This window comes from Cydia strobilella, chromosome 1, assembly GCF_947568885.1.
Source record: "Cydia strobilella chromosome 1, ilCydStro3.1, whole genome shotgun sequence".
In the NCBI taxonomy this organism is placed as follows: Eukaryota; Metazoa; Arthropoda; class Insecta; order Lepidoptera; family Tortricidae; genus Cydia; species Cydia strobilella.
In genome coordinates this window covers 18,088,990-18,102,931 of record NC_086041.1, presented here as the reverse complement: position 1 = coordinate 18,102,931, position 13,942 = coordinate 18,088,990, and the positions used below count along the sequence as shown (strand labels likewise).

The 13,942-nt window shown below is 38.4% G+C and overlaps 1 protein-coding gene across 3 annotated transcripts in view; it reads left to right on the top strand.

Moving 5' to 3' along the window:
• Positions 1 to 5,074: 5,074 nt before the first annotated feature.
• LOC134745652 (integrin alpha-PS3-like) overlaps positions 5,075 to 13,942 on the top strand; it is a 36,004-nt gene continuing 27,136 nt past the window's right edge. For 2 of the 3 annotated variants that reach the window (XM_063679778.1, XM_063679785.1), the window contains exons 1-3: positions 5,075 to 5,277; positions 6,144 to 6,280; positions 6,407 to 6,498. In XM_063679778.1, coding sequence (XP_063535848.1) covers positions 5,135 to 5,277; positions 6,144 to 6,280; positions 6,407 to 6,498 — 372 coding nt within the window. In that variant the 5' untranslated portion in view covers positions 5,075 to 5,134. The remainder of the gene's footprint in view (positions 5,278 to 6,143; positions 6,281 to 6,406; positions 6,499 to 13,942) is intronic. The other variant, XM_063679790.1, reaches the window with a different exon arrangement.

Sequence of the window (13,942 nt, the reverse complement as noted above, 5' to 3'; positions counted from 1 at the left end):
CGGTTTATCTCTTTTTTTTTATAAAAGTTTTTATTTTCTATTTTTAGAGCGTGACGCATGAATGAAAAACATAATGATGTTTAACTGTAAATTCGTAAACTTTATAAAATAATCAGAATTTTCCTCGAGTCCGTCTGGGAAATCATTCCTGTCACTAAATCCATTCTCTGCCCCGCCACTGACCCAATCCCTCAAACCCGGCGATCACTCAACCTCACAGCACATCAACCCCTGATAACTGAACCCCTCGACCCTAAACCACCAACCCTTCAACCGCCATTCCCCGACCCCTAACCCCAGACCCCTTAACTCCTAACCCTAACCCCCAATCCCTTAACTCCCAACCCCACAGTCCCCGACCCATCAACTCACCTCCCCTCAACCCCCAACCTCAAACCCCCCAAACACTAATACCCTCTACCTTTACCTCTCAGTCTCTTTGGTTGTTTCCAACACTACCTACATCAAAAATCATAATACACATACGAGGGAAGTTATCAGTAGCCTTACCACGAGTTTGACATTGATATATTCGCTATCGTGTGCGTAATTTACTGTTTATGCATCTCGCTCGTACTAGCATATTAGTGTACAAAGTTACGAAGAATATTTAGTGTCAAACTCGTGGTTAGGCTACAGTTGCACTACATCAAATTGGTGGTTTTGGGGAGGAAATGCTTGAGTTACTTTAGAAAACACCGAAATTACCATACACGTGCCTTTAAAAATTGAGGAGTTCCCTCAATTCCTCACGGATTCCATCATCAGATCAAAACCAAAAATATTACGAAAACACCTTGGAGAGGTAACTTCTTTCAAACAGAAAAAGAATAACTCAAATCGGATCATGGGTGCCGGAGTAATCGCTGAAATCATTATCATCAAAATAATCATCATCATCAGCTCCACTTCATCAAATTGGTGGTTTTCGAGAAAAAATGCTCAAGTTGCTTAAGAAAACGACCAAATCACCATACATGTGCCTTAAAAATTGAGGAGTTCCCTCAATTCCTCATGGATCCCATCATCAGAACAGCACCAGATTAATGTGGGACCACCTTGGAGGTAGTTCCTTTCAAACAAAAAAAGAATTGTTCAAGTCGGACCACGGGTCTCGGAGTAATCGCTGAACATCCTACATTAAAAAAATCATCATCACTATCTTCAAAACAATCATCATGATCAGGTGCAATTCATCAAATTGGTCGTTTTCGAGAAAAAATGCTCAAGTTGCTTATGAAAACACCCAAATCACCATACATGTGCCTTTAAAAATTGAGGAGTTCCCTCAATTCTTCAGGGATCCCATCATCAGATCAGAACCAGATTAATATGGAACCAACTTGGAAGTAGCTCCTTTCGAACAAAATAAGAATTACTCAAATCGGAGTCGAGTCTTGGTATAATCGGTTAACATACATAAAAAAAAATAAAAAAATAGCCACAACCGAATACAGAACCTCCTCCTTCTATGAAATTGAAGTCGGTTAAAAAGTAGGCGATTACCCAAACATAAGTAGGTAATTTATGCACCGGACGTTGGAAATTAATCACAGTGTCTTCCCCTATTCATTTTTTTACCTATTTCTACAATCAGTTTGTATGAATAATCATTAGTTAATGAGAATTGTATGCATTAAAGTTTACTCATGGACAAAAGATAGTTATCGGCATAATACCTATACGTTGTCGGATAGTACAACTGAACAGAAACAATATTTATGAGTCAGACATTATCAACCAACAGGAAAGAAAGATAAGGGCAAAAATTATTATTTAAAATATTAATATCTATTCATGAACGCGTTGTTAATGTTGATCGAATTGGAGTCATCCTACAATAAATATAGTGTAAATTAACCTACTACATTTAGGTACAGATTTTTTTTGCAAGATTTTATTGGATTACTTATCAACAAAGCTTAAATCATAACCGATGTAAAATTTCCGCTACACAGGCTTCGTCAATCGTCAACACGCCTCATCCTTAGCAAACCAATGATATCGTAACAGGCTTTGTAATTTTTAATCAATAATTAAAATAAAATAAAAGAACCGTAGCGAATCATGCCTGGTTGAAAATGTATAGTCGACGTCGAATATAAGTTTACACGTTTGCATCTTACTTACTTTGTACGTAACACTGGCAGCGTTACCGCGTTGAATGGCCAACAAGATCTGTTTGGCCAGGTACGATCCGTACCGAGGCTGACATCCCGCCAAATCTCACAAAATCCTTGGCCTCCAAAGCCCAATCTCCCGCGTCTTCAATGAATCAGACTACCTTTTCCTACATTATGTCACGTAAGAAAAAAAATACCCTTTTCATCCTGATTAATATATTCTACAGTATTGAACGATCCATCTAGTGTCGAGCGACAGAGATATAGGTATCAACTATAATTTTAGCCTTCTCTGAGGGGAATTATGGCGAAAATCGTGCAATACCTACATAATACACTACATCATTTATTGATCATATAGGAAGATGGATTGATTATGATCCCTACCTATTATTCACCTCCTTACCTACAAAATTCAATCAAAAAATATCAAATAATAACTTACTTAGTAGGTACAGCAGCCATAATCATAATCATTTATTTGTCGCAAACCATGGTATTACAGATGTTATTAAAATTAAATAAGTACAGTTATGGACCCTACTAGGGCGTGGCAACAGTTTACTTAAGGTACTTTTACACACTTTTCTGTGGCACATAAAAATAGGTAGTAACAAACAGAAAAAAAAACCGGCCAAGTGCGAGTCGGACTCGCGTTCCAAGGGTTCCGTACATTACACAATTTAAACAATGTATTTTTTATGTGAATGTCTTTAAAAAACCCGTAGGAGTAGGATCAAAAACTAAGTAATTAAGCCCGACTCACGCTTGACTGCACATTTCTAATAGGTTTTCCGGTGATCTATAGGTAAAGATCTATTTTGTGTATTTTTTCAAAACTTTTGACCCAGTAGTTTCGGAGATAAAGGGGGATGGTCATTTTTTGCCTATTCTCTTGAATAATTTCTAAACTGTTTATCTTAAAATTATGAAAAAAATATACTTGAGATTCTCACAATGAGCTCTTTCATTTGATATATAACACGATATAGTTTGACAAACTTTATTTTTTAATATTCTCATTTACCCCCCAAAAGTGGCCCCCGTGTTTAAAATTAATTTGTTTACGTTACATGTCCATCTTTGGATCACAAACTTACATATGTGTACCAAATTTCACCTTAATTGGTTCAGTAGTTTCGGAGAAAATAGGCTGTGACAGACGGACAGACAGACAGACAGACGGACAGACGGACAGACAGACAGACAGACGCACGAGTGATCCTATAAGGGTTCCGTTTTTTCCTTTTGAGGTACGGAACCCTTAAACTAACTTAATGTGATTATATTTGTTGTCTATACTTGACGCGGCGAATGATGATCCCTATGACAGTTCATTTTTGGAGGAACTGTCAATCTCTAATGTTTTTAGACTTCTTTTAGTACTTTAACACATTTTTTATTTAGAAATGTAACAAATGAGTAATATAAATTGGTAAAAACCTGTTTCGTCGATTGTTTTTTTTACCCGACTGCCAAAGGAGGAGGGTAATGTTTTTCGAGTGTATGTAAGTATGTATGTATGTATGTTTCTTTGTGGCCTCCTGTAGCCTAAACGGCTTGATGGATTTTGATGTATGAGGTATCGTTAGATTCGTCTTGATCACGGGAGTGTCATAGGATACATTTTATCCCGAAAGTCCTACGGGATACAGAGATAATATTTTCTTTACTTTCACTTTGAAAGAATTTGATGTATGAGGTATCATTAGATTCGTCTTGATCACGGGATCAAGACGGGATTCGTCTTGACTCTGGTCGTCGTTGTAGAACTTTCAAATGGTACTTACATAATAATCTACAAAATTTTCGTTAAATAAAAACAATTAAAAAGTTATAAATAAAAAATAATTATTATAAAAAAACAAAAAACCCGACTGCACACTAAAAAGAGGAAAACAAGCCCCACAAGAAATATTGTTTAATCAAATGCTAAAACCAAGCTATGGAATGTAATCGATAGTTAAATAAATAAAAACTTATTCTAAATACTAACTAAATATAATTTATAAATGTTGATGGTAAGTATCGCAGGTGGGGACCAACTTGACCGCTACCAACGAAAATACCTACCTAAGTAACATTCTGCTAAATAGTGAACTTAACAACCAACAACCAAAATGACTATATTAAGTAACCCTCTGTTGGTCCCCGCCTGCGATACTTACCATCAACATTTATAAATTATATTTAGTTAGTATTTAGAATAAGTTTTTATTTATTTAACTATCGATTACGAACACATTTCATAGTGCATTTTATATTGTTTAAACGGTATTCCATAGCTTGGTTAATGCTAAAGCATTTAATTAAACAATATTTCTTGTGGGGCTTGTTTTCCTCTTTTTAGTGTGCAGTCGAGTTTTTAGTTTTTTTATAATAATATTTTTTTATCAATTAAGTCTATCCAAAAGCTCAAGTTCGAGGTACTGTCTTAGGGATCATCAGTCGGCGCGTCAAGTAGTTTTATTGTGGCGCCTAACTAACTTGAGACAAAGTTATCGAACTATGTACATAATGGAACTACATTTGGATTAGTTAAAATAAATACTTAAGAAATCTATGTTTGTATACTGTTAACCGATTAATAGCTAAGGCCAGTTAGGTACCTATTTGTGGATTATTATTTTATTGGTCTATCTAGCAAACTAGTAAAATACTGGATTTCCCAATAACTGATTGCATAAAAGTAGCTCTATAGAAAATATAAATCGAGAATACAAATCGTCTAAATAAAATCGCTGCTACGCGGTTTTATTTGGCCGCAACCAAGGGTGCAACACTAAGTAACAAGCTTTGCGGTATAATTTTAAGATACAACATTGTAAACTAATAACTAAACTTGATACACTTAAGTTGCAGCAGTGTCATTATCAGAACAATAATTGTAAGTTGGCGGTAATCAGTATGTATTTTAACTCGGTCGGAGCGGGTGCTCTCTAATGACGGTACGAGTGACGGGTGATATTAACGTAATACTATAAGAAATAGATAAAAATATATAAGTAGAAATGAGTGTTAATGTGGTTTTGTGCGTATTGTTAATTAGTTTATGTGATGGCGGTGATGTATTTCATGAAGGAAGCAAAATTACTTTTCATTCCAATAATCAAGAAGATTTCTTCGGCTATAGTGTCGTTTTTGGTGAAAATAGGTAAGTTTACAGTTTGACAAAGCGTCTACATTTAAGTCTGTTAAAAACCGGCCAAGTGCGAGTCGGACTCGCGTACGAAGGGTTCCGTACCGTTACGAAAAAAAACAGCAAAAAAATCACGTTTGTTGTATGGGAGCCCCATTTAAACATTTATATTATTCTGTATTTAGTATTTGTTGTTATAGCGGCAACAGAAATACATCATCTGTGAAAATTTCAACTGTCTAGCTATCACGGTTCATGAGATACAGCCTGGTGACAGACAGACAGACAGACGGACAGACGGACAGCAGAGTCTTAGTAATAGGGTCCCTTTGGGTACGGAACCCTAAAAATTAACCTATACCTAATTACACATAGGTATTTATAATTTGTTAGAAAATACGCTATTGATAAGTTAAATATAGGTACATATCCAAAACTACTGAATAATATTACGATTAAGTATTAGGTATCATGACGACGTAGGTAATAAACAAAGACCTTGATGTTTTATTGCCAATTAGATCAGAATTATTAAATAAATACTAAATAAAACATTACACAGCGCCAACATAATTTTGGTTTTGACTTGCTGATAATATAGGTATAAAACTTAATCATGAGCAAACAATTTGCTCCAAGCACAATAAGTTCCTTATCAAACTTTATGGAAGTTCGATGTCAACGTACTAACCAATGATCTTCATTCACTTCCGTTACAAAAAACCAATAAAACAATCAAATGAGGATTTCTAATTACCTAAAACATTCGTTGTCGGACAAAATCACGAAATTAAGAATATTAAGATATAGGTACTTAACAAGTTTTAAGTGAGAACTGTTAAGTTGCAATTGGTAGGTATATAATCTAGCTATTTTTTCAGTAATTTACTAGTAGGTGCTCCTAAGGCAATCAGGCCAGGATCGAGGCACATGGCGACTGGTGCGGTGTTCAACTGTTCGCTTTCTGACCTGCATACGACGAATATCACCTGCTCACCATTGAATCTGGGAAATGAAGGTATTTTTACACCTACCATGCTCTTAGTACCGAACTTATACATAACAAATTACTTTTCAAACTTCTCATATTAGTTCATAGAGACGAGAAACTAGTAGTTTTACGTTAATAATAATGTGGTAATAGTTTCAGCTCGTATCAGCAGCACCAGAGATTTCTACCGCGACGACATGTGGTTTGGCGCAAGCATCGCAGTGGTGCCGACGGGAAAACTGTTGGTACGTGCTGCTAGAGTTGACCAAATTTATTTGTTGGAGAGGATGACGTTTTGTACGAGTATGTATCTAACAAGCAGGAAAAAAAGTAGTATCTTTTGTTAGTTATCGGTACTTTCATACCTTAACATGTATACCTAATAGTTACAGCCGTTACAGGGACGCTTTTTGAAAAGAGGTAATACCTTTACTATTGATTATTTGTATCTCATATAAACTCACGGGTATATACATCCCGGTCATTTGATAGGCGTGCGTGGGGATACAGATCCAACACGTAGAGGCCCTTTGGAGAAGTTTGCTGTTATGTAATACACCTGCTAGAACCCATTCACGGGTACAAATAGATACCCGTAAATCGGTTCCAACAGGCGTAGGGGCTATTATAAACACAGTGGAAAAGAGTGCCGGTTATGGTGTTGAAGTTTGGCTGGTCAAAAGATTGGGCTATTGCTGAGAGGTCCGGACACCTGCCATAACAATGTTGTACACGTTATCGAGGCAGGCGGTGACTCGCCGCTGACTAGATGGGCCCCTGAAACTGCCGTCGTGAAGACGACCAGGAGCAACACCGGTGTGAGCGGCTTAGGGGTGTCGAGAGGTGTGCGCCGCTTTCTACCTAGTGGCTGTTAGCAGCCACTGTGCCAACTCGCGTCTTATGCATCTTTCACTTCCACCCCTGGAGCATATAGCTCTAGCGACTCCTCTCTGGACAGCCAACGAAGGCAAGCCAGAGCTGAGAGTCCTGCGGGTCCCCTTGGGGTCCACTCCGACCGACGAAGACACGCCGGAGACGGAGACCCTGACCGACTCTCGGGAGCACTCGGATCCGTGGGGTCGTTACTCCCCAACAGCTCGCCACAAGCTGCCCTGCCCATTTATTATTATTATTACATCACTAATAAGGAAGTGTTATTTAATAACATTTTAATATACTATAGCGCAATTTAAGTAGGTACTTATTTACTACACCTACTCCCTATAAATCTCAAAGGCGGCACAAATTTGGCATGGGTCATTAACCGCCTTTTCATTTTATAGGCTGAGAACGCACTGCGATTATTTTTTTGCGGTTTCAGAACCGTGTGTGAAAAGTGTACCGTACGGCATGCTTCATAAAGTATGCGGAGTGAAATCTGGACAAAGTTTTGAACATGTAAAAAGTAAACAAAAAACTAAACTGAAATTATATCCAACTGCCAGTTTAAAGTTTATATATCTGATATATAGATTTCTGTCAATTAATCCGGTAAGTTTCATGGGCATTGGATTCTTTCTCTTGAAATAAAATTGTGGTCAATCTAGAAGAACACCATCGCGAAACTGTATGTAATTTCTCCAGTATATTTCCCTATGGCCGAAAGAGGAGATAGTGGAACATTTTGTGGAAGCGAGTTAGAAGTAACGATATGTTTATAATATTTTTACATCCTTGTTCTTAAAAAAAAAACTACGGCTATAAAGTCTGGTTCAGGTAAACCTTCCAGCATTAGCCAGTTTCCTGGGAGAGATCGATTGAAGAAAATGACGGCACGCTGAGTCACAAAATCTTACAGAGGTCATGAGATTATTCAAATGTGGCAGTAAAACTGTTTAAAAATATCTTGAAGATATGGGCATCGGCAAACATCTAAGAAAAGTTAAGGTCACCGTATCCGAAAATAAAAATAAATAACTGAAAATTTGGGTACGTCATACCGACCACAATCTGTAAAAAACTGCTGTTTTTGCGTAATGGGATTTTTAGGGGACTAATCATATGTCACTTAAAATGGAAATTTATGGCAAGGTAACTATTATTTTGAGAACACCAATGGTCCATCGGAAGAGAATGTGAAATATGTCGAGCATACGAAGTTTCTTAAAAAAGGAAGATGTCAACATGTGTGTTTTCGACGCCGATGACTTTAAAGTACCACAACTTCCGTTAAAAATCTCGCATTTGAGTAAACTTTATCTTGCATTTAACGTTGTTAAATACATTATTAAAATATATGAAAATTTATGAAAAGTAACTACGTTGTTTTATTTAATACGACATTGAATTTTGTCCAGATTTCACTCCGCATAAGTTAAGCGCACGCACTTTAAAGACTGAAACCGCAAGAAATTAATCGCAGTGCGTTCTAAACCATAGACCAAACTTCAAACGATCACGATCGGGGCGTTCGTGTTAAGTTCCTTCTCACACTGATTTTACCTATAGTATAATAAATAAATAAATATTATAGGACAATTTTACACAGATCGACCTAGTCACACAGTACCTAAGCTCAACAAGGCTTATGTTATGGGTACTAGAAGAGGATTACTTATATGTAAATATATATATATATAACTTATATTCCATTCGTGTCCAATGCGCGCAGCGACATAGACGCATTGATATGTAATTAAATTATTAATTGCGAAATAAGCGCGGTTCGGCCGCAGCTCGGAAATTGACGCGATGAGTGACTCCGAACAGACTCAACCCATCGTGAATGAGTTTCTCGCCTTCCTGCAACTAAAAAACAAGCTGCTGCAGGAAGAAGCGATGGATGCGGTGACTGCTGTCCAGATGAATTCGTGTGCGTCGAGTTTCACCGTGGAAGACATCTGTGCAGCGAAGCAAGTGCTGTGCCAGTCCCTTGGGATCGTGTACCTCGCCGGAGAGGAGATGAAGCCGGGAAGAAGTCCCTTGAGGACATAATGAAAATCCTGAGGGAAAACAAGGATCGCATTCCGGAGTTTGTGGCGACGGGTGCCCCAATCCTGCCGTCGTGTGCTCCGGATAATGTCGACGTTCGCCTCTTGTTTAAGGAAATCGTGGCCCTAAATACAAGATTAGCCGAAGTTATTATGAAGTTTGAAGCTAGTCTAATCACTATCGCCGAGTTACGCGACGAAATTACATCTTTGCGGAATGCTCCAACTCGGTCGGCGGTTTCAAATTTCAAGAGCGATTATCGACCCGACACTGGTGTCGAGTCGGTTAGTTTACGTGCTGCTGACACTGTAAAATGTGCCGCACGCGCCGCTGCACCGCCCGCGCACCCCCCGCGCGTGCGACCGCCTCCTGTCTCCTCCAAGTCACGTCAGCGTGCTTATGCTGACGTCGCCGGTCAGTCTGTCGCAGCTTACCGGGTCAACGCGCCTTCTAATAAGGCGTGTAAATCACGGGCTCCCCTTTCAGAGAAGTCCTCCCGCACCGATGTGGATAAGGAGGGATTCACACTGGTGGAAAGGAAGAGAAAGGCACGCAGGTCGCCCCGTAAGACTCTGTGTGGCACTGCGGAGCCGGTTAATTCCGGTCTACGGATTGCAACACCGAGTAAGGCGCTCTACGTGTCTCGACTGCATTACTCCGCCGGAGCCGACGAGGTGGTGGAGTACATCCGCCGGAAGACTGGCTATACGCTGAGGGTGCATCAGCTACAGTCGCGTCACTATGTGCACTTCAGTTCATTTGTGGTGCGCGTGCCGCGGTCGCTGCAGGACCCCATCGCTAGCGCGGACTTCTGGCCGAAGGGTGTGGTGTTTCGGTGGTTCTGGGGCAACTATTGTGATTACAATATCTCTACTATTTAGGCGCTCATTTGTTGAATGTAACGTCCCTTCGATATGGAAATCAGCCTACATTACACCCGTTCACAAGAAAGGCCCTAAAACAGAAGTAACCAATTATAGGCCAATCTCAAAACTTTGTATACTTGCTAAAGTACTTGAAAAACTAGTTCATACTCAAGTATATGCGGCAATCAAGAATTATTTTAGTCCTTTCCAACATGGTTTCCTGCGATGCAAATCTACCGTTTCAAATCTGATACTCCTTAATGATTATGTAACTAAATCCATGTCTGAAGGTAGTCAAGTAGATGTAGTTTACACAGACTATAGCAAAGCGTTTGATAGAATTGACCATAAACTACTAATCCTTAAGTTAAAAAGCATGGGCATTCACGGTGATCTCTTGCGCTGGTTCACGTCTTATATCGATAACAGGTGGCAAGCTGTTGTCATTAACAACTATATGTCTGGGTGGGTAACTGTTCCCAGTGGCGTCCCGCAAGGGTCGTTGCTGGGGCCTTTGCTTTTCAACATATTTGTGAACGACATCAGTGATTGTTTCCACTCTTCCAAATTACTATGTTTTGCTGATGACATGAAAATTTTTACCAAAGTCAATTCATTAGATGATTCTGCTCTTCTACAAGATGACCTTACGCGTCTTGTTGCTTATTGTCAGACCAATAAATTAGACCTAAATGTATCTAAATGTTTTACATTAACCTTTACGAAACAACAAAGTAGAATCCCAACTACGTACAAGCTTAATAATCATGTGCTCAAAACTGTGTCATGCATTAAAGACCTGGGAGTCACCCATGATTCAAAGCTTTTATTCGATACTCATATAGATAATATAGTAACTAGTGCTACCAAAACATTGGGATTCATTATGCGTAGTTCTTTACATTTCACCCAAAGTAAAACCATAAAAGTTCTTTATTGTACATATGTCAGAAGCAAGCTTGAATACGCGTCTCAAATTTGGAACCCACATTATAATATTTATATTAACAGAATATAACGTATACAGAAAAAGTTTGTAAAATACCTCTACTTTAAATTGAAAACCCCCTATAATTCATCAAATTATGATAATGTTTGTAAAAAACATCACCTTCTCCCACTACATAAACGTCGACAGATTGCGGATATTACATATATACTCAAAATTTTAAATGGTAACATTGATTGTCCTGAATTGCTCGCTAAGCTCTCCTTCAATACTCCATCTAGACCTAAAAGATACTTCCCTCCCCTCTCAATTCCATTTTCATCACGTAATTACAGAAAGAATAGCTTTCTATTGCGAGCTGGTAAAAGTCTAAATGAACTAACGAAAGAGTGTGATATTGACGTTTTTAATAGTAACATCACAACTATAAGACGGATTCTGGCAAACAAATTACCTAAGTGAGCGAGTCGTATGCGATAGCATACTCATAATAATATCATTGTATCGATTGATGTATTTTATTAATAAGTTTTGTTTTTCTTAGCTCAGTATATTAAGAGTATTGAATTGTGGGTATTTAATAAGTAAGTATTCACATTTTGAAATTAGTATTAGTTGAATACGTTGTAAAATTTTAGTGCTAACCACCAATTATGTGTTAACTTGTTGCTATTGGTGAGAACCTATAATTGGCTTTTTGTTATTTACTTATATAACTATTGTATAATTGATAGCTATTGGTCCTCCGAAAATAAATAAATAAATAAATAAACTTGCCGAATTCTACACCAAGTCAGACGACGCAACGGAGCCACGCTGTTATGTCGTCGCCCAAATTTACTTAAATTGTATTTTGTTATTAGAATAGAATAGAATAGAATAGAATAGAATAGAATAGAATAGAATAGAATAGAATATAATAGAATAGAATGGAATGGAATGGAATGGAATAGAATAGAATACAACTTTATTTTATATAATTTAAGTTACAGAATTATGGCCCGCCAAGTGCAAGCAGTATTATTTTACATATATGTCTTATCAAAAAGATCTGATGTAAAGGAAATGGGGCTTTGTTATTATTTGTGTTTTCTCGTATCTTTGTATTTTTATTTGCTTTGTAGTTCGCAGTGCCATAGGGTCCGAGACATGGTAGAAATTTGGAGTAGGTAGGTCCTTGAGGCAAGCTGAAAATTTGCCTGATGCTTTTCCTATCTTACCCTACCTCAGCACTATTACAAGTCTGGCTGCAGGGTAGTGGGTCTAAATCCACCTATAAATTTTTTAAGATTTTTTTTTGGTGCCCAAAAAAGGTTCTTGAGGCAATCTGTAATTTCTACAAGTGAAAATTGAATATCTAAATAGTCATAAAAAAATTATGCCAGACGATTTGGCCGGGTCTTTAACCTTGCCAGACACGTGCAAAATATTTTTTTTTTAATTCAAAAAAGGTTCTTGAGGCAATCTGTAACTTTTACAGGTTAAAGTTAAGTATCTAAATAGTCAAGACAAGACAACAAGACAAGACAAGAGACGCCACACCCAGCCAGGAACATGCCTGCTCCGGACTAGCCGGCATACCAGGGGACGTAATTTTATGGGGAGTGACACGCTCTGGGATGGGAAATGGATAGTTATAATCAGCCGGCTATGCAGCCTTAAGCCAATATTGGGAGGTAGGTGGGGTAGGTTATGTCGTCGAGGGAGAGCGTTGGTCATATGCTTCTCATCGTTTTCGTTTCGGTCTTCGTAACATCTTGTGCCAAGCGAGGCCAATATCATCTTGAGATGCCGTTTGCTCGTCGATTCGAGGTGTTGGGTCTCCGCACTTTTTAGTATTTGTTGTTGCAGCGGCAACAGAAACACATCATCCGTGAAAACTTCAACCGTCCAGCCATCACGGCCCACGAGACACAGGCCGGCGACAGACAGACGGACAGACGGACAGCGGAGCCCCAGCAACAGGGCCCCGCTTCCACCCCTTGGGCACGGAACTCCAAAAACCACCGAGCGGACCCCCATGCGGCCCCCACCCATCAACAGGGCGACTCCTGAGGAAGGCTCAAGCGTACAATTTGCAGCCCAATAAGTCGCTTGCCCTTAAACCAACTTAACCCCAACAATACCTAATGTAGCTGCACCTACAAACACTGTCAAGAACGGACCGTTATTTAAAAGACGTGAAATGGAAAAACCGGTAAATTGCACTGTTAACATTGCCACTCACTGCTTCATATTCACACACAACCAACCCACGCCCCTCGAGATAAGCAGATATTCTAGAGAAACGTAAACTGCATATCCAGACGCTCGCGTCGGCAAAAACTATCACGGTCCGGTCAACATCCGGCGACAAGATGCAACTGCGAATGCCATTGCAAAGGGCCCCCGGAACACAACCGACCCCGGCCGCGGTCAGAACCAAACTAAATTAAAGTTAAGTATCTAAATAGTCATAAAAAAATAAGCCAGACGATTTGGTCGGGGCTTTCTACCTGCCAGACGATCTAGAAAGTTACGTATGGCACTTACTCGCACGCAAAATTAAGTTTGTTATCCTGTATTTAAATGTATGCTAATACAAAGTTATTTTTGTAGTGCAGAAAATTAAAGATAGAAAGGTACAAATTAGGATATACGATGTGATTATGATTGTAAATATTATGTGTATATTTATGATATTTATGTACAGTATGAGTATTAGTAGGGATATAGTTAACTTAATATGACCGAATTTATAATAATGTATTGTAATTTTAATAAAACCATGTATATGTAAAATAATACAATTTAAATACAGAATAGTAATGTGTTGTATTATAACGTGTGAATTTGTTATTTTATTATAAATGATTGAATAATACAAATAAAATGAAATAATAATACAAATATGATGATGATAATGATTGTTTCATGTCCTGATGTGATAGGTTATTCACTGCG